At 44.0% G+C, this 21912-nt stretch overlaps 1 protein-coding gene across 8 annotated transcripts in view; it reads right to left on the reverse strand.

Annotated features, from left to right (window-relative positions):
• Positions 1-21912, reverse strand: part of METTL25B (methyltransferase like 25B) — an 85406-nt gene that overhangs the window by 49885 nt on the left and 13609 nt on the right. For 7 of the 8 annotated variants that reach the window (XR_012851438.1, XM_075844699.1, XM_075844698.1 and 4 more), the window contains exon 9: positions 21577-21704. Coding sequence is in view for 6 of the 8 variants with exons in the window: in XM_075844699.1 (XP_075700814.1) it covers positions 21577-21704 (128 nt within the window). In the remaining 2 variants the exon portion in view is untranslated. Of the gene's footprint in view, positions 1-21576; positions 21705-21912 lie in introns of those variants that run through there. The other variant, XM_075844704.1, reaches the window with a different exon arrangement.

Below are 21912 nucleotides of genomic sequence, written 5' to 3' on the forward strand. Positions count from 1 at the left end.
GTACCTCGGACCCTTCAAAATCCTGCTACAGATCAACCCGGTTTCCTACAAGCCGCGGCTCCCCCCTACCCTCAGGATTCCTAACTCCTTTCACGTCTCCTTGCTGAAACCCGTGGTCCTGAACCACTACTCCAGGACTTCTAGCTCCACAGTGGACCCTGGCGGCTCATCGGGGACTTTCGAAGTAAAGGAGATTCTGGCTACCAAGAAGGTGGGAGGAAGGACATTTTATTTAGTAGATTGGAGGGGGTTCGGCCCAGAGGAGAGGTCTTGGGAGCCAGAGGAGAACATTGATGCTCCTGTCCTCGTGAGGAAGTTTCTCTCCCGCTCTGGTCCCAAAAAGAGGGGGGATACTGTAACGTCTTTGGCCACGGTCCTTCGTCCGGTCATTAACCCTCGACGGACGTGGCCATGGACATCTTACCTCGCTGCAGCGTCGTCCTCCTGTGAGGCGCCAGCACTCACTTCCGGACCTCGAGTGTCTCCGGCGGGCGCGTGCGCCAGTGCGTGCATTTTTGCAGGAAATCTGCAATTTATCCCAAGATGCCCTAGGCTATAAAAAGGTCTCTGTCCTCTTGCTCTTTGCCAGAGCGTTGTTTGTTCCCCATCATTTGTTGTGCTTATGGTCTCCCAGTGCCTTCCAGTTTCCCAGTGTACCTTGCACCTGTATCCTGTTTCCGTGCTACCTAGTTCTAGTGCCGTGCTACTGCCGTGCTATAGTCTACGCTTGATCTGCTACGCCTCACCTGACAACTTCCCGCCGCCTGGTCCTGGACGTGCCTGCGTCGCTACTGCCTACGATTGCCTCAGGTACCCTCGCTGAACTAATTGAACTCTGTACTTACCTGTTTGGCCATCTGCCATCCCAGTGGGTCCACACCCCGCATCGTGACACCACCTATTCCTTTAATTACCTTGGTCACCCATTCCACAAATTCTAGTTAAACTATGTCTTTCTTACATACAGGTGCCTTAAATTGTAAACAATATTCCAATGTGCGGTCTGCCTAGTGATTTCTATAGAGGCAAAACTATGTTCTTATCTGTTAGGAAAGTTTTATTTTAAATTTATGTCTACTTTATGTAACTGAGACTAAATATTGTGTATTGAGCTATACAAGCTTGTGAGGAAAGGCTTTTGGCTGACAAAGTGTTTAATTGCTTTACTGATAAGTGTGAGGGGGATTGGTAAATTCCTCAATAGAGAGATTAGAATTTCCAGAGGAAGATTCAACTTACACCTACTTTCTTTGATAGGTGGCTATGTGAAACCACATTAGAACTAACTTGGACTGGCTTTTGCCACATCCTATAATCGGTATAAAACCAGGGTACTCAGTGAAAAAGTTAAACAAAGGCTGAGAGATGGTTATTGATCGACCGCTGTTTTCTTTGTCTCCTTGTTAACAAGAATAAAAAGTCGCGCTTTTCAAACATATTCAGATGACTCCTTGAACTTCTTTTGATAAGAATAGAAAATTCTCCTAACATTTTGGTTCTTCGAACCGGAATCCAACATCTCCGGACCCTCGCCCACTCAAGGACTGTACTCCGTGCATGGGGTGAGTGGTTCAATCAGCTCACTAAATCTAAAGACCTCTGGCTGAATTGCCGTCAAACTGAGGCCAGTGAGAAAGGGAGACGAGATGGAGTGACGGTTTCTAAAGAACGTAGCAAGGAGAATCGAGGATTCGAGTTTTCATCTGAATAAAGGTAATATCATTTTGTTTATATATACACTACCGTTCAAAAGTTTAGGGTCACTTAGAAATGTCCTTATTTTTGAAAGAAAAGCACAGGTTTTTTTCAATGAAGATAACATTAATCAGAAATACACTCTATACATTGTTAATTAGCTAAATGACTATTCTAGCTGCAAACGTCTGGTTTTTAATGCAATGTCTACATAGGTGTATAGAGGCCCATTTCCAGCAACCATCACTCCAGTGTTCTAATGGTACATTGTGTTTGCTAACTGTGTTAGAAGGCTAATGGATGATTAGAAAACACTTGAAAACCCTTGTGCAATTATGTTAGCACCGCTGTAAACAGTTTTGCTGTTTAGAGGAGATATAAAACTGACCTTCCTTTGAGCTAGTTGAGAATCTGGAGCATTACATTTGTGGGTTCGATTAAACTCTCAAAATGGCTAGAAAAAGAGGGCTTTCATGTGAAACTCGACAGTCTATTCTTGTTCTTAGAAATGAAGGCTATTCCATGCGAGAAATTGCCAAGAAACTGAAGATTTCCTACAACGGTGTGTACTACTCCCTTCAGAGGACAGCACAAACAGGCTCTAACCAGAGTAGAAAGAGAAGTGGGAGGCCCCGCTGCACATCTGAGTAACAAGACAAGTACATTTGAGTCTATAGTTTGAGAAATAGATGCCTCACAGGTCCTCAACTGGCAGTTTCATTGAATAGTACCCGCAAAATGCCAGTGTCAACGTCTACAGTGAAGAGGCGACTCCGCGATGGTGGCCTTCAGGGCAGAGTGGCAAAGAAAAAGCCATATCTGAGACTGGCTAAAGGAAAAGATTAATATGGGCAAAAGCACACAGACATTGGACAGAGGAAGATTGGAAAAAAAAAGTGTTATGGACAGACGAATCGAAGTTTGAGGTGTTTGGATCACACAGAAGAACATTTGTGAGACGCAGAACAACTGAAAAGATGCTGGAAAAGTGCCTGACGCCATCTGTCAAGCATGGTGGAGGTCATGTGATGGTCTGGGGTTGCTTTGGTGCTGGTAAAGTGGGAGATTTGTACAAGGTAAAAGGGATTTTGAATAAGGAGGGCTATCACTCCATTTTGCAACGCCATGCCATACCCTGTGGACAGCGCTTGATTGGAGCCAATTTCATCCTACAACAGGACAATGACCCAAAGCACACCTCCAAATTATGCAAGAACTATTTAGGGAAGAAGCAGGCAGCTGGTATTCTATCTGTAATGGAGTGGCCAGCGCAGTCACCAGATCTCAACCCCATAGAGCTGTTGTGGGAGCAGCTTGACCGTATGGTACGCAAGAAGTGCCCATCAAGCCAATCCAACTTGTGGGAGGGGCTTCTGGAAGCATGGGGTGAAAATTCTCCCGATTACCTCAGCAAATTAACAGCTAGAATGCCAAAGGTCTGCAATGCTGTAATTGCTGAAAATGGAGCACTCTTTGACGAAAGCAAAGTTTGAAGGAGAAAATTATTATTTCAAATAAAAATCATTATTTCTAACCTTGTCAATGTCTTGACTATATTTTCTAGTCATTTTGCAACTCATTTGATAAATATAAGTGTGAGTTTTCATGGAAAACACAAAATTGTCTGTGTGACCCCAAACTTTTGAACGGTAGTGTACATTACCTCCAGCCAGGACGTGATGTCTACTCACAATCCTGACACTTCGCTAACACAATCCCAACACTACAGCACAGCAAGCATAATCTCACGAGAATACGCTGTGAACTGTAATTTAAAACGATATTACGATTGCTGTGCTGTAGTGTCGGGATTGTGTTAGCGAAGTGTCAAGATTCTGAATAGACATCGCGTCCTGGCTAGAGGTAATGTGTCAGGACACTGCAGTAATGTTAGTGTTTGTGTATGTGGCTGCACATAGCGATATAGCTATATTTATATGTGCTGTGTAAATGAATGGAGAGAAGTGTATGATGCTGATTGGTCACTGATTGGTCAGCATCATACACTCCTCTGTACAACGCCCACTTGGCCAAAACGTAAAACACGCCCAGTTGTCAATTAAGAAAGTCATTAGCATAAAGCTAAAATATGTCATTACTCCATCAAAAATGATCGTTTTTCTAAATAAAAAAACACTGCTGTTATCTACATTACAGTGCTGATCACATTATGTAGAAGATAAGGTACTTATCATGTGGTGACAGAGCCTCTTTAATATAAAAACCTGAGAAAATGGTTCTCGAGTTTAGATGTCCATAGCCTGTGTGGGAATTCTACAGGTAATAAATAACTCCGTGCAAAACGTAAAAGATAAAGTACTTGGAGATTTGGAGGAGCTCTTATAGATTAATGATTATAGAGTATTAAGATTATTTGTTTATTAAAGTTCAAGATTGTGATTAAAAGTATTGAATGACTGTTATAGATTAAATATATGAGACTCCTTGACTGTGAAGATTGAATGTATGAGGGTTAAAGAAATAAAACCCTGTGTGTATAAGGGAGTCCAATTAGGAATGGTCCTAGGTAAAATTGTTACCAGGACAAATTAGTAAGAAAAATACTGTTAAAACACCCAGGAACATTAAGTATATGACTGATCAACATAATAATTGTGAATGTTGTTGTGACTGTATACACTCAACAATATATCATAGACCTCCGATATACCACAGAGATATAACTATAATTACCCTTTGTTGCCATGAAATAATATCTCCAGAATTTATCGGTAAAAGGTGGCAAGATATAGAAAAATTGAAACAAATATATTTAGGATATAGTATAATCTCTAAATACTATTTAGATCTGGGATATTGATGAATACTACTGAACCATGTCTCTCCAATCTGAACTGGCTTGACGCACACTGTCCAGAAGGATTTACAATGATTATTCTGGGTGTAGTATTCTTTACAATATTTTTGGGTCTTCGGGTTGTCAGAAATATTAAAAAGGGTCTTCCAATAAACTGCATTATTTTAAATGTCCTGTCCAGACTGTAAATCTGGATTAATATTAGCTATTTCTTTAGAAGGTTGGAAAATTGTGAAAATCATGGATAAATGGTACGATAAACAATTTACTGGGTACGGACGTCTGTCTGCCAATTGTCTGACTTTAAAGTTTTTAGGTTAAACATACATGTACGTTCAGCCAGACAATTATAGGCACTCATTATTTTGAAGAAGGCAGACTATATGTACACAAATACAGTATAGTAAGGTGTCCACAAAATCAAGGCCACCTTGAGGACTATACAATATTACCTAAACTGCAGGTCTTGAATCAGGGATTTCATAAAATAAAAAAAATAGGGCTATGGGGAAAAAGGCTGAGAAACGGTTATTGATCGACCGTTGTTTTCTTTGTCTCCTTGTTAACAAGAATAAAAAGTTACGCTTTTCAAACTTATTCAGATGACTCCTTGAACTTCTTTTGAGAAGAATAGAAAATTCTCCTAACATTGTCATGAGCATCTATGTCTCTTTTGATGCATCCTATGATATTTTTCTTGCTTTGACAGCAGCTGCCTGACACTGGTTGCTAAAGGTAAATGTACTGTTCACCAATATCCCCAAGTCTTTTTCAGTAACAGTTTAACCTAGTGTTTTACCATTTAATGCATAACTGTAGAACTTGTTTCTTTGGCCCAAGTGCATAACCTTAGATTTATATACATTAAACTTAATTTGCCATTTCTCTGCCCAAACCTCTAGCTTCCCCAGATCCTTCTGTAGTTACATAGCTGGTACAGTTGACAAAACGACTCCGATTCAACTACTCAGAATGAGCGGCATGCATGTCTTAATTGTTGGGTCTGTTTTTTTTTCTACTACACTTACAAGTCAATTATTTGCTATATAGAAATATCACTTCCACCAGAAAAATTTATTTATCAGGTTAATGATGTTGGACTGATATTTTTTTTAAAACTACTGCATGTCCATCAAGTTCAACCCAGCGATTGAAGAAAAGAAAGGTATGGAGAAACTATAGAACTTTGTTTTATAAAATAAAAAAGCAAATAAAATCTATAAAATTTCCATTAAGGCATTAAAGGGAATAGGAAACCACTAAATTTACCAAAATATGGACGTCAGGAGCAGTGCTGGAGTCCCGAGCAAATCGCCAGCTAATGCTCAGCTCGGGACTCTAGCAATAGGCAATGTGACAGCCCTTTGCGGTCATGTTCACGAACAGCACATGAAGCAAGAGCTCAGTCACGTCGGGTCGTGTCGGTGCGTCATCGCTATTAGAAAAGCTCCAGCACTTTCTGAATAATTCATGAGGTTTGAACTGCACCATTTAGCACAGAATTTTGAATTAAAGTATATTAGTAAGTTACTTAGTTTCACATAAATATATTATTGCATTGCAATTTTTGTTCCCTGGGTAGCCCCTTTAACCAATTTTCAATAAAAAGGAAACACGTTCTCCTAATCCCAAGTGGCAATCCAACTCGATCAACATTCAAAGAATTCTATACATTGACATAGGACCAATAATTTGTTCAAGTGTTTTTTGCAACCATCTCCTGTTCCGGCTGTGACCAGCTCCTGACGTCGGCAATTCCACAGTTCTTATGGGAAAGAAGGCTTGTAACCTCTGGAGAATGAACATTTGTTTTTCTCCAGACGGAGGGATCGCCCCCTTGTCTTTTGAGGGGATTTTACATGGAACAGGTTTTCACCATATTTTCTGCACAGACCATTTATATATTTACATAGGACAATTATGTCTCCCCCTTAGTCTTCTCTTTTGAAGGCTAAATAGGTTTGTTTTGATCTTTCCTCATAAAGAACATCCTACATGCCTCATTCGTTTTGTTGCTCTTCTTTGTATTTTTTCAAATTCCAGGGCATTTTCTCTATAAACTGGAGCCCAGAACTGAACTGCATATTCTAGATGAGGCCACACTAATGCTTTGTAAAGTGGTAATATTATATCCCTGTCCCACGAGTCCATGCCTCTTTTAATACACGACAATATATTGCTGATTGACATTGTGCTGTTATTTAGTTTATGATCTACAAGTACACCCAGATCCCTCTCAACATTTGACTCTCCCAGTGTATCTCCGCCTAGGACATATGATGCATGCAGATTGTTGGTACCCAGATGCAGAACTTTACATTTATCTGCATTAAACCTCAGTTTTTAATTTGATGCCCACTCAGTGTGTACACTTCGGATTGTGATGCATGAACATCTTCCATAGATTGAACTATACGACATAGCTTGGTGTCATCTGCAAAAATAGAAACAGTGCTATTAATCCCATCCTCTATATCATTAATAAAGAAGTTGAATAATAGCGATCCCAGTACTGAACCCTGGGGTCACCACTTATATCCGGGGACCATTAAGGGTAGGAATCATTGACCACAACTCTCTGGATACGGTCCTTGAGCCAATTTTCAAACCAGTTCTAAACCTAAAGACCTTAAATTTACCCATTGCCTTTGCAAATCCAAAATACTATAATCCACAGCGGCCCCTCTGTCTAGGCTTCTAATCACCTCTTGTAGCGTCTATGGTCAAGGGCCGTCAGGTTTACTCACCCCCCAACGGCCGCAGCCACGGATCTGTGAGCGCTGGCTCGCATCTCCTTCCTAGGAGACACCAGAGCTCACTTCCGCTCTGGTCCACTGTGTCCGATCATTATCAAATACACATGATTTCCTGGACTATAAGGACCCTGCCCTTCTGATCCTTGCCTGAGCGTTGCTAGTTTATCTCAAGTCAGTCTTGCAAATGGTCCCTTAGTGTTATCCCGTTCCTGTTGTTACCCGTGCCGTTTCCCGTGCTGTGTTCTCGTTCCTGAGCCTGTAGTGTTGGAGTCGTGTTTCACTGCATCTGTTGTCGTCTGCCACGTGCACTGTCATCCGCCACGTCCAGTATCATCCGCCACGTCCAGTGTGATCTGCCACGTCTGGCACAATCTGCGGCACCTGCTGTCATACGCCACATCTGGCGTAACCTCCTGCACCCACCTCCATCCGTGCCAAAGCCTCTGCTACTGTCTGGACTATTCAGGCACTCTAGTGCGGGACTTTGTATTACTGGGGTGCTCTGTAGTTTGGCCAGTTGCCTCCCCGCTAAGGCGGTGCGGCCTAGTGGGTCCACATACCCACAGATCGTGACAGTATGCTCAGGCCTTGAGGACCACGCTGGTCAACCTGAGACCTTGACGACACAAACGATGCAAGACCTCCAGTCGGTGAACGCCATTGCTCATCTGCTGGTTGCTCTAACCACAATCGTCACCGCACACATTCCTGCTGGTCCTCCTGCTACACTTCCTGTCTGTACTGATCCTCTATGCTTCTTGCCGCTACCTCCTCGCTATGAGAGACACGAGGGCCTGCTGGGGATTCCGGAATCAGTGCCAGATCCACTTCAGACTACATGCCAGGGCCTTCTTTTCTGATGACGCCAGGATCGCCTTCATCATCTCTATCCTTAATGGCAAAGCCCTGGCATGGGCAAATTTTCTGTGGGAGCATCAGGGACCAGAGACCCGAGACTTGCAGTGTTTTTTACAGACTTTCCGTTCAATTTTTGAGGAATCTGGGAGTTTCTTCTGCTGCTGCATCACTGCTGACCATACACCAGGGAGACCTCTACGTGGGTGAGTATGCCATACATTTTCGTACCCTGGCTACTGAATTAACTTGGAACAACGAGGCTATCTCCTTGCAGCATGATAACCGGGTCCAGCTTCATCCATGGGCCGAGTTCTCGTATAACCACACAAGTGAGTCCACCACTTCCACACCATTTTTCATTGTGTACAGTCAACATCCTAGAGTCCCTCTTCCTGTGTCGACTACATCTCAGGTACCCGCTGCTGACTCTGCATTTGGGGACTTTCTGCAAATCTAGCAACAGACCCGGTCCTCTATTTTGCAGGCAGTCGATCGAATGACGTGAAAAGCGTATACAAAAAGAAGAGAGCCGCCTCAGTATCTTCCAGGTACCAAAGTCTGGCTGTCCTCACACAGCATTCGTTTAAAGCTTCCTTCATACAAGTTTGCTTCCAGGTTTCTCGGACCTTTTGCAACAGATAAACCCTGTCTCCTATAAACTTCGGCTGCCTTCTACCCTCAGAATCCCCAACTCCTTTCATGTGTCGCTCCTGAAACCAGTGGTCCTGAGCCGCTACAGTAAGATTTCCAGTTCTGCAGTTGCTCCCATCGGTTCATCTGATGTGTTTGAGGTGGAGATCCTGGACTGCAAATGGGTAGGAGGAAAGACTTTCTATTTGCTGGACTGGAGAGCGTTTAGTCCTCAGGAGAGGTCCTCGGAGCCGGAAGAGCCGGTCATGTTGAATGTCAATGACCACTCCCAGGGCCTCCATGTGTGTCTGTCTTAATATAGACCCAGAGATACAGGTGCATTTTTGACATTTAGGTGCTTTTGACTCTACATACATGGAAGACGACAAATATAAATAACATACGCCAAACAATTCCACCCCCTTAGTGTCCTGAAATATATGGTACATGCTTGGTTAACTGTGAATGTCAGCGTAGTGTTAAGTTAACCCTTTACCCTGCATACTATTTACATTAATATTGTAACACATCATATTTAATCTATTTTCACTTACCTTCCACTCAACACAGTCCACACACCCCAGATACACAACTCGCTGCCACCGCCTACCGAGTACTGAGCCGATAGGTACCCAACACACACAATGATCTTCATAATTCTTAGGGTTAAAACAATAAGAAAGGCTATGGATTCTTTAGAGCATACAAGGATCAGTGCTTTAAGAAAAGTTCAGTGCTTACAAAAAAAAATATCAAACACAGGAAACAAAACAGAATGACACACAAAAACATGCAAATTGCCACAAAAACGCTGCTTCAGCAATTTCCCGGGATGTATGCTTATGGAATTACTTTAAGAGCGGTTCCCTAAAAGTAGAAGGAAACTGTCAGGTGAACAAGTAAATAAGAAACCTCAAATCTGTACCCACTGGTTGGCAGAGTGTAGGGCACCACCAAGGTTTTCACCAGAGCCCGCTGCAAAGCAGGATAGATTTGGCTGGTTGGAATCCAGGTTGCGGCTGCAGGCTATACCAGATGAAATTGTGGGATACAATTGTAACTGCATACTAACAATAAACTAGAAAAGCATTTTTGGGTATACAAAACGTGTCTCTGTGTGTCTTACTTCTCTCCCATATATCAATATAACTAATGGATTTGGATCTGGGCAAGTGAATGAAGGTTGTCCGTTGACACATCCATCTAAACCTTCAGTCTAACATATTTTGCAAAGGATTGCGTCAACACACATGCAGGCTATACCAGAACAGAAAACCTGACAGACCAAGGGAGAAGTCAAACAAGCCAAGTAACCAGGAGACGATACAAGTCCAAATCGAAAAACAAAAAATAAGGTAAACAGAAAACTATGGTAGTCATATAAATCTTAAAGTGACGGACGTTTCTTAACACAAAACAGTTACAAAATTACAGAAAGACATTAAAACACTTACGAGAATCTCTTCTGCTTTTGTGGGTGTAGAAGCGATCAAGGGTTACGCACCTCGGGACTTGCATCTGACCCCAGAATTTACTTACCATTTTTATTGTCATATATTATACCCTTAGTCGCAGGGTCGAGTTTCCAGAGCAGCCCACCGGTCATTAGGCAAATTAAGGTTTTTGTTCTTTCATGCACCCCATTAAGATTGACTAGTCTGGATAAGGGGGTGTGTCAATATGACCATCTGCTTGCACAGACCAGGCGTCGAGGGAGATTTATCAAAACTAGTGCAAGGAGAGTGGCGTAATTGTCCATAACAACCAATCACATTGCTTCTTTTCTTTTCATTGCAATATGAACACTCGTGTGGATGGTGATTTGATTCCACACACAAGACCTCTGAGCTAACACTGCATGTCATAGAAACCAGGAGGGGTACACGTCATCAGAATCTCTCAATAATGCAGCCTCAGGCTTCGGGCCTGTAAATTCAAGCGATCATTTCTCAGCATAGAAGGAGGATATTACAAAACGGATTTCACATTTTTAATGTTCACTACAGGGACTTTTTTTTCATCTACTCCGTTAACATTCAGTCAATACATAAAATCCACATGAATAGATTCTACTTATGATCATCGACTCTAAACAAAAATATATGGAAGGGCACTAACCTTATTTTTTTCTTCAACGATTGCTTCTTCTCCCAAGTTGGAGCCCTTCATTCTGAACTAATTTAATTTCTTGTTTTGCCCAAAGCCATCAATCCTGTTCTGCTGGGCCTGCCTTGGCTTCGACTGCATGCCCCAGCCCTGGAGCTCCGGAGAGGTTCTCCAATGGGGCTCGAAGTGCCTCGGTCGCTGTGTGTCGCAGATCCATCCTGTCCAGCCTCCTTTGCCTCAGTCATTGGCGGGACTGCCCCCTCCATTTCACTCATTTTGCAGATATCTTCAGCAAGAGGAAGGCTGAGACACTGCCTCCACATCAGACTTATGACTGCCCCATTAAACTGGTTCCAAATGCCTCTCTCCCCTGTGGATGCATATATCCTCTCTCCTTGCCAGAGACTCTATCCATGTCGGCCTATATCAAGGAGAATTTGGAGATTTGGAGTCATAAGTCCGATGTGGAGGCAGACTCCTTACAGCCTTATGTGCTCCGCCACGTGCTCAAGGGTCTAAATGACCAACCACAACTAGGGAGGAGTTTAGGAAGTTGGCCATAAATTGCACGTTCAGTCTGGTGTTATGTCTGTAATGGTTGTTTATGGTTTGTTGTTTGTCCCCAGTTGTCCGTTTGTTTTCATTTGTTTTTATTTTGTGGTTCTTTCACATATTCTAATGTGGTATATTCCTGGTTATCAGTAATATGTATTTATACTATATGGGTGTTGCCTGTATTTATAATGCATAATTAGAAAACCACACCAGGAAAACAACTGGAGAATCAACCAATGAATAGTGTTGTATTTGCGCCCAATGTTTTAATTGATCTCTATTAGGATAACGTTGAAGTTGTTATTATACTGTGAACTCAGGTTGGGCGGTGCAAACAGGTAACATAAGTTCACGGTGTAGTGTTTTATGTTATTCTGTGCACCTAGACCTGGGGGGTTCAGACAGGTAACACAACTTCATCTGAGGCCTAATGTGAGTGCAATTAAATACAGTGAATAACAGTATGGCTGATTCTTTTGTGTTTAACTGGAGTTAGGAAACTTTGGACAGGGGGAGGTAACCCTGGCATTACACCCATATCTTGATTTTAAGATAATGGGTTTGGTAAGACAGAGATATAGTTCCACAAACCTGAGAATTGTGAGGAACCACAAAAACAGTGCTTCATCCACGGGTCCCCTCGGATATCCTGACCTACACTAGTGTTGGGATACCGAGGGGTCCTGTGATATGAAGGCTAATCCAATGCCCTCCTCAAGTCATGGGTCAAGGATATTGGTGCTGGTATCTAATGCAGAATGCAACGCGACCAACTGCTCTGAAAGAGGCATACTCCTCCCACAAGCACACTGTACCCTTAATCCCGTATTAGGCGTTGATGTGGCGGATCAGAAGGGAAGAACTCCGGTGAAACCTGAAAAAAGGCTCGACATCCGTCCAGACACCCCTGTGAGACTCCAGATGATTCCTCTTGGGTTTGGCATCGAACTAAGAAATCTCCTGCTAGACTTCAATGAGGAAGAGGATGTCGTGGAGAAACTGAAAGATTCCCAACACCAAGCCACTATTCAGTTGGAACATGACACTAAAAAGATCACAGGAATTGTGAACAACCTTGATGCGGACGCGGAAGTGTCTTGGTGGGAGAGCTTATTCGGATATAGTCCCAAGGCCACTTCCTTCTTCAACTTGCTCATCCACCCAGTGATAATCCTTCTCACTCTTGTGGCGATTATGTACGTTGGACTGTTCTGCGTGTACCGACGAATGAAAGGACTGGTTGACCAAATACAACGAGGTCAAGCAGAAAGCCACGAATACATTCGTAGACGGGGTCTAAGGACATAGTGATACAGTCCTGCGACCCAGAATTGTTTATTATTGCATGTGTATATATATTTGTAAAGTGTAAATCTTAATCAATGGGTCGTACAAAATTTTCAAGGTGTACATATAGACATTCTAGGTGTTGATATGTGTCCGCAACATAGGCATACTCAGTGAGGACGTGCCCGTCCCACAGTGAGTGAGTGTGTACGTGTAGGCGGGCATATATTTACAGCCTGTAGTCACACCATTTACATGTGGACCTTTGACGTGTTTATGGAGGAGTAGTGAGAGATGCTGTTTGAGCATGAATCTCTATATGTACATATACCTATGGTTTGGGGGGGGGGATATTTTTGTATGTTTGGTTATTTTTCACTTTGTTTGTATGATTGGGTAGTGTGTAGGAACCCTTAGGGACAGGTAAGGTATTCACACACCCTTGTAGGTATTTGCCACCTCAACCTGAGAACTGGTATGGTCAATATGATGATGGATTGAATGTCAGAGGGGAAATGGAAGGCGATGCTCCACCCCACAGTAGAATCATGGGTACCAAGACATCACCTCCTCCTCGGGGATGATAACCTGCCATGATAGAGACCTGGATATCGGCCCACAAAGATTGTTTTGTCTTAAATCAAGATGCTGGGAAAATTTGGAAAAGTAATGGATCACGTACAAAAGGTTGTTGAAAGGCGGGCTAAGCCATTCCAAGGCTAACTATGTGAGGGCACAAGTAGCCTTACACGGGTCGGCATGCTAAAATTGGATCGGCCACTGGAAAGACCTGCTGACGCCACTCAAGAGGAAGAAACTCCAAGCAAGAAAGAACAAAAAATCTGCGGTTCGTGGACTTTGAGGTTTTTGTATGAGCTTTGTTCGTTTGATGAGCTTTGAGGCTTCGTTCTATGGACTGTGAGTTTTATTTCAACCCCGTTCTATGGACTATGAAGGTTTCTTCGTTCTATGGACTATGAAGGTTTCTTCATTCTATGGACTATGAAGGTTTCATTTCAACTTCGTCTGATGAGCTTCGAGGCTTCGTTCTATGGACTGTGAGTTTTATCTCAACTTCGTTCTATGGACTTTGAGGCTTTGTTCTATGGACTAGGAGATTTAATTTCATCTTCATTCTTTGAGGTTTCGTTTCCTTGGACACTAGGCACCAGAGTCAGAGGACTGGCGGGAAGGTGTCCTTGAGGAGATAGCTGATGTCGAGTATCTAGGTCCAATAGTATACTTCCTTCCATCTCAGACCATTACCAGTAACCAGGGAGGTTGAGGGGGTAAATAGAACCCCACAAACACTTCCCCAAATTGCATTGTCGAGTCCCCGACAACAGGGGGCTTGTAAAGGGAAGTGTCCATATATATATATATATATATATATATATATATATGTATGTATATATATATATATATGTATATATATATATATATATATATATGTGTGTATGTATAATACATATAATGTATCATGATCCAGGGCTGTAACAACAGCCCTGGTCATGAATGCGGTTGGACGCAAAGCAGGACAATTAGCATTGCCCTGCTTTGTTTGGTAACCATGGAGACAGGAGATAGTTATCCCGTCTCCATTTCAAGTCTCCCGCGCGCACGGACATTCTCATGCGGGCGCTCATGAGTAGGCTGGTGATACATTATCACCATGCCGACCCATGGTAGCTGGGGCAAGCGCCACATCCCCCGCTGCGAGTGTACCGACAGGGTTAAATAGCCCTGCGTCAGTACGCTCAGGAGCCGAAGACGATCAGCTGAGAGCTGCCTGCCTCCCCACCACCACGACCCGGCTCACCTCTCTCTCCTCCAAAGACCTGGGCTCCTGCTTCTGCTCCACCAAAGTCACTTAAGTATCAAGTGTAGCAGCAGCTACACTTAACCGTCTCCTGTTGTAATCTTTGAATCCCTGAGTTAACCCCTTGCTCTCCCTGAGTACTGTCCCAGAGTTAACCCTTGCTTCCCTGAGTTAACCCCTTGCTCTCCCTGAGTACTGTCCCTACTCCCCCTGAGTAAGTTAACCCTTGCTTCCCTGAGTTAACCCCTTGCTCTCCCTGGGTACTGTCCCTACTCCCCCTGAGTAAGTTAACCCTTGCTCTCCCTAAGTTAACCCTTGCTTCCCTGAGTCCCTAAGTTAACCCCTTGCTCTCCCGGAGTCCTGTCCCTACTTTCCCAGAGTTAACCCTTGCTTCTCTGAGTAACCCTGTGTTCCCTAAGTTCACCCTTGCTGCCCTAAGTACCCTGCAGTGACCCTTGACATGCACATCCAGTTACACAGAAACCCATTCCTCCTTATCCCGTATTAACCCTTAGTGTATAGGGAAAGTTATATTAGGAGGGAGTGGGATAGAGATAGTGAGCGTGTGAGAATCACAAGTAACTTATGTGTATTGTGTTGTAAGTAACTGTATTCACATGTATGTTTAGGTAAGTGGGTGGCGGTATAATTAGGATTGTGATACCGTGTTTATACTGTACTGTGATTAGTTACTGTATTATACATATGAGAGTGATTACTGTATGTTAATAAATATTACCTTTAATTACTATACGGTCTTATTCCCTTGAGTAGCCGCTAAAGCAATTAGATCGACGTTACTATAAGGAAAAGGTAGGGGAACTAGGCATAACCCTAGTGACCCTGTTTATAAAGGCGGTAGTAATAGTGGGTGTCACTAAACGGTGCATCCCGCTATTACCCCACCCCCTTTAACAGACCCGGTCCTCTATTTTGCAGGCAGTCGATCGAATGAAGTGAAAAGCGGATACAAAAAGAAGAGAGCCGCCTCAGTATCTTCCAGGTACCAAAGTCTGGCTGTCCTCACAGAGCATTCGTTTAAAGCTGCCTTCATAAAAGTTTGCTTCCAGGTTCCTCGGACCTTTTGAGATTTTGCAACAGATAAACCCTGTCTCCTATAAGCTTCGGCTGCCTCCTACCCTCAGAATCCCCAACTCCTTTCATGTGACCCTCCTGAAACCTGTGGTCCTGAGCCGCTACAGTAAGGCTTCCAGTTTCGCAGTTGCTCCCAGCGGTTCATCTGATGTGTTTGAGGTGAGGGAGATCCTGGACTGCAAATAGGTAGGAGGAAAGACTTTCTATTTGCTGGACTGGAGAGCGTTTGGTCCTCAGGAGAGGTCCTGGGAGCCGGTCATGTTGAAGGTCAATGACCCCTCCCAGGGCCTCCATGTGTGTCTGTCTTAATGTAGACCCAGAGATACAGGTGCGTTTTTAAAATTTAGGTGCTTTTGACTCTACATACATGGAAGACAACAAATATAAAAAACATACCCCAAACAATTCCACCCCCCTTAGTGTCCTGAAATAGATGGTGCATGCTTGGTTAACTGTGAACGTCAGCATAGTGTTAAGTTAACCCTTTACCCTGCATACTATTTACATTAATATTGTAACACATCATATTTAATCTATTTTCATTTACCTTCCACTCAACACAGTCCACACACCCCAGATACACAACTCGCTGCCACCGCCTACCGAGTACTGAGCCAATAGGTACCGAAAAAACACACACACACACACAATGATCTTCAGAAGTCACAGGGTTAAAACACTAAAAAAGGCTATGGATTCTTTAGAGCATACAAGGACCAGTGCTTTAAGAAAAGTTCAGTGCTTACAAAAAAAAATATCAAACACAGGAAACAAAACAGGATGACACACAAAAACATGCAAATTGCCACGAAAACGCTACTTGAGCAATTTCCCGGGATGTATGCTTATGGAATTACTATAAGAGCGGTTCCCTAAAAGTAGCAGGAAACTCTCAGGTGCACAGGAAAATAAGAAACCTCAAATCTGTGCCCACTGGTTGGCAGAGTGTAGGGCACCACCAAGGTTTTCACCAGAGCCCGCTGCAAGGCAGGATAGATTTGGCTGCTTGGGATCCAGGTTGCGGCTGAAGGCTATACCAGATGAAATTGTGGGATACAATTGTAACTGCATACTAACAATAAACTAGAAAAGCATTTTTGGGTATACAAAACGTGTCTGTGTGTGTCTTACTTCTCTCCGATATATCGATATAACTAATGGATTTGGATCTGGGCAAGTAAATGAAGGTTGTCTGTTGACACATCCATCTAAACCTTCTGTCTAATATATTTTGCAAAGGATTGCGTCAACACACATGCAGGCTATACCAGAATAGAAAACCTGACAGACCAAGGGAGAAGTCAAGCAAGCCAAGTAACCAGGAGACGATACAAGTCCAAATCGAAAAACAGAAAATAAGGTAAACAAAAAACGATGGTAGTCATATAAATCTTAAAGTGACGGACATTTCTTAACACAAAACAGTTACAAAATTACAGAAAGACATTAAAACACTTACGAGAATCTCTTCTGCGGGTGTAGAAGCGATCAAGGGTTACGCACCTCGGGACTTGGATCTGACCCCAGAATTTACTTACCATTTTTATTGTCATATTTTATACCCTTAGTCGCAGGGTCGGGTTTCCAAAGCGGCCCACCAGTCATTAGGCAAATTAAGGTTATTGTTCTTTCACGCTGGTGCAATTGCTTCAACTATAATATACATTTTAGTTTATTCGATGGTCATAAGCCCCAGGCGGTGACAACCATTCTCTGAACATGTAGCTATTGGGCTCAGAGAAGTGGTCACTGACCTGTCTTCACACAATCATGAGATTAAGCTCCGCCTACAGAAGAAGGGTTCTCACCGTCCAGGTTTGGAGTGGTGCATCATGGGAGCAAAGAAAGATCATGGAAACAGGTGCTTTCTAAACTTCATATTTGCATTTTAGAAGTGCCGTCGTCATCAGCGTCTAACAAGGGCGTCATAAATGAGGTGATTGCTGGAGATGTGCTATAAGTCTGAAGTAACGTTTTATTTCTAAGCCTGGAACAGACAGCAGCTACTTCTATGGAGATATCTTCACCGCACACATGTATCACCACGACTATCGGTTCCATGCAAAACAGACTGAAGGTTGTCATAGGAGCGGACCAAACCTGTGGCATCCCTGGCCGTAGGGTGGCCGACAGTCTTGCCCTGGTGAGGGACACGGTGCTTTACATGCAACATGTACACACGCGGCCCTGGTCAGTCTTGATCAGGAGAAGGCTTTTGACCGGGTCTCTCGCGAATTCATGGGTAAGGCTCTGCGTAGGCTACGGCTTGGCAGGATGTTCTGTTTGTATGTTAACCTGATGTATTCTGACATTTACAGCACGGTGTTGGTGAACGGCTGGAAGACTGACCCCTTCCCTGTCCTTTCAGGGGTTAGACAGGCTGTCCTCTTTCACCTCTCCTTTTTGTTTGTGTTATAGAGCTCTTCGCAGAGGCTATCCGGCAGAATGGAGAGATCAGAGGGATCACCGCACAAGGTCCAGGACACTTGGAGGTCAAACGCTCGCTGTACATGGATGATGTGACCGTCTTCTGCGCGGACCAGAGTTCGGTGACTGCACTCGTACAGACCTGCGAGTTCGGACGCGCTTCAGGGGCAAAAGTCAACTGCGGGAAGTCAGAAGCCATGCTCTTTGAAAAATGGTACCTGCTTTCTCCTGCCTCCTTCCCATTTACCATCAAGCCGGACTTCATCAAAATTCTGGGAGTCTGGTTCGGTAAGGAAGGTGCAGCCCTAAAGTCGTGGGAAGAACGCTTGGCCAAAGTCAACCAAAGAATCGGACTGTGGAGCCTCAGACAACTCACTATTGAGGGCAAAGCAATGGTCCTGCGTAACAAAGTCTTGCCTGTGCTAGAATACACTGCGCAGGCATGGCCCCCTCTTGCCACTGTCTCGAGGGCCATTACCAGGACTGTGTTTCGCTTCATCTGGGGCTCGAAAATGGACAGAGTAAAGCGGACTGTTATGTACAAGGAGCCCCGCAAAGGTGGGAAGGGTGTACCCGACATCCCCACTCTGCTGCGGATCGCTTTTGTATGTGACTGTGTCCGTAGGACTCTAAGGACAGCAAACAGCTCTGCGGCGAGGCCATGTCCCGCTACTTCCTCCTTCCCCTCTGGCGAGGTCTTGGCTGGGACAAGTGGGACAGCTCTTTCCCTTACAACTGGCACGCTCCCTGGTTCTACGGAGATGTTGTCCGGTTCGTGAGGGAGCATCAACTGGAGGGTCTTAAACCCGACTTGTGGAAACCTAAGACGATCCACAAGCACATCAGAGCAAAGGACATACCGGAGTCTGTTCCAGGGCTTCATGCCGACACGTTGGGAGACTGTTTGGACTAACGTGTCATCTGGCAGGTTGACCGACGGGCACAAGGACATTTCATGGATGTCCAACCAGGGAGGACTGCCTCTTAGGTCATTCATGCATGCCCGCAACCTGTGCAAGACCCAGTACTGCCCCAGGTGCCCCTTCACGGAGGAAACATCTTTGCACACTTTCTGGCAGTGCCCCTTTGCACAGGGTCTGTTGAAAGCCTTGGAACACGAACTCAAGGACTCTGTTCCCAGGGACAGACTGTCGTACCGCTCAGTACTTTATGGACTATTTCCTGGGAGTAACACGGATGGAGCAATCCAGGAGGCCTGGCGCCTTATGAACTGTTTTAAGAACGCTATATGGTTTGCCAGGAATGGTCTAATTTTGCGGAGAGTGTGTCCGTCCAGGACTGCCGCGGGCTGATCCACAGCCTGCTCAGAGACTATTCCACCTGGGACAGCCCGGACATCGATGAGGAAGAGGACTGAAGCATCGGGCCTGCGATTCATCCCCCCCCATCCCCTCCTACCCACTCCCCAACCCCATCACTTGTCTGTAATGCTTTGTTGTTTGGCTTTAGTGAATGCAAGAATGTTAGTGTAGCATGTGGTGTGATGTATAGCATAGGTTAGACTATACTGTGTATTATACTGTCATGTTATGTTTGGCGACTGTTATTATTTACTGCTTCATGGCCTGCGCTGTGTCGCAGTAATGTTTGTATGATGACGATTGATTGTCAATAAAGCTTTTTCAATCAAAAAAATCGGTTCCATGCAAAATAGAATGTTCATAATAAAACAGGAAATACAGCACTTGGCATCTCCTCCTGGAAATGTTGCCAGATTTACCAGGATCGGTCACAGCAGGACAACTTCATTTATTGAGGTAGTAAATTATTTCAACAATGTGCCCCCCTTCTCCCAACCCCCACCCCCTTTGCTGTATGAAAATGACTTGTATGGAGTCACTTAAAACCATAAAACTCAGGTGTGTTTGCAGTTTAAAGGAACAGTGTCATGGCAAATAATTTTTTTATATGTTAAAGATGTTAGTGCTGTAATAAAAACGTTTATATTCATTTGTGTGTTTGTGTTTTACTGTTTCTTATTTTTACACTTTTTCTTCCCTATGGGGGCTGCCATTTTTTGTTCCATTTCTGTGTGTGTCGATTAACGACACACACAGACATGGAGTACGGCAGCCACAGTCCCATAGGGACTGTGAACGGCTCCCGTCCCATTCACGTCCGTGTACGGCGTCTGTGTGGGAACTGCGCATGCGCCGCTCCCACACAGTCCTATTCGAAATTGGCGCCGTCCGGCGCCATTTTCCTGTGGACCGGAAGTCGCGGCCGGACTGTAATATTACTACTTCCGGTCGCGGCTTCCGGACTTGTGCACATGGAACAGCGGCAGCAAAGGGAGCGGACGGGCCGGAGGGAGCCGCGGCGGCAGGAGCAGGTAAGACATTTCAATGTATGTTAGTGTTTGTGTGTGTTTACTACTGTATGTAAACCTACTACACTGTGGGTTACCTCAAAAAATGGCGACACACAGTGTAGGAGGTTAAACCTTTCAAACCCCTCGTTTATCCCGGCACTAGCCAGGATAAAGGAGGGGGGGATGCTGAGAGCTCACTAGAGCGAGGGCTTTTAACCCAATGTTGCAATGCTGCAACATTGGGAACAGCTCCATCTAGTGACCAAAAATGGGTAGTATTATAAATTAGAAATAATTTATAATATTTCCTGGACTCGTGCAAAAAAAAAAAAAAAATTTTAACAATGTTTAATCACCCACACACTAAATGTTTAATTTTTTAAAAAAAACATGTTTTTAGGGCAACACCATGCCTTTAAAAGGGGATTCCAAGAATATACACGATAGGTGATAAGCGTCTGGGGTCCCCCACCGCTTGTCACGGGGGTCTTTAGCTCCCGTCCCTCCTCTCTGTACAACCGCAGTGAAGAGAACTTGAATGGAGCGGAGACTGAGCATGTGCGGGGACTGACGGAGACGGTCGAGTACATCGCTCAGCTGTTTCCGTCAGCCCCATAGACATTGAATGGAGCGGCAGGGAGCATGCTTATCCTCCGCTTTATTCAAGCAGTGTAGAGGAACGGGGTGGCCAGCAGGGGGCCCCCAGCGATCAAACACATCACCTATCCTGTGGATAGGTGATAAATGTTGAATCTTGGAGTTCCCCTTTAAGCATAAAGAAAGCAGAGATATTAATTTAAAAAAAAATGTAAAGTGTAACTCCACACAAAAACGTGAAAATTCCAGAGTGACGGAAGTATATCTTAATATTCACTCCCAGATCCGAAAAATTGAGATATGAGGAGCTGTTTGACTCCTCACGCTGTAGAGGGAACAAGGTGGTCACTAGCGATCTATTGGTTTCCACCGGTTTCCTTCTAGTCCTCTCCAGGTCAGACAGGGACCGATAAAACATCTCTACAGTGTGAAAACCTCACCAAACATCTCCTCCCTGGCCGCAGTGAGTCTTACATAGGGGAGTTTTTATAAAGTTCCCATTGCAGCAAAAACTTTTTCAAATAGAAATGAGACTTATTCTATAAATAAAATCCTTAAACATACGATAAGTGTGCGATTCACTCTGCGGTTTCTATCCTACCCTCAAGTAACTTGAAGAGATCTCTTCCAATATGTCGGATAAATGACGGACGCCTTTAGCGGCTACAAGGACCAGATTCCGCGGGGAGAACTCGGGTTTAAATAGAGGGATGACTTCACAATGTAAACCTGCGAGAAAAGACCAAAATATAAATTCAATAAAAAAATAAAACAGATTGATCTCTACAGCACGAGCACATGACAGACCCTGCCCCTTTAAAAAGACACCTTGGCTATACTGATCATAGTCGTTCCCATTTGTAAAATCTTAAAGGGGCCGTCTCACCAAGACAGCCGATTATTAAAACAAAGCCGGCTTCTCTAGAATCATCCATAC

This window comes from Rhinoderma darwinii, chromosome 12, assembly GCF_050947455.1.
Source record: "Rhinoderma darwinii isolate aRhiDar2 chromosome 12, aRhiDar2.hap1, whole genome shotgun sequence".
Lineage (NCBI taxonomy): Eukaryota > Metazoa > Chordata > Amphibia > Anura > Rhinodermatidae > Rhinoderma > Rhinoderma darwinii.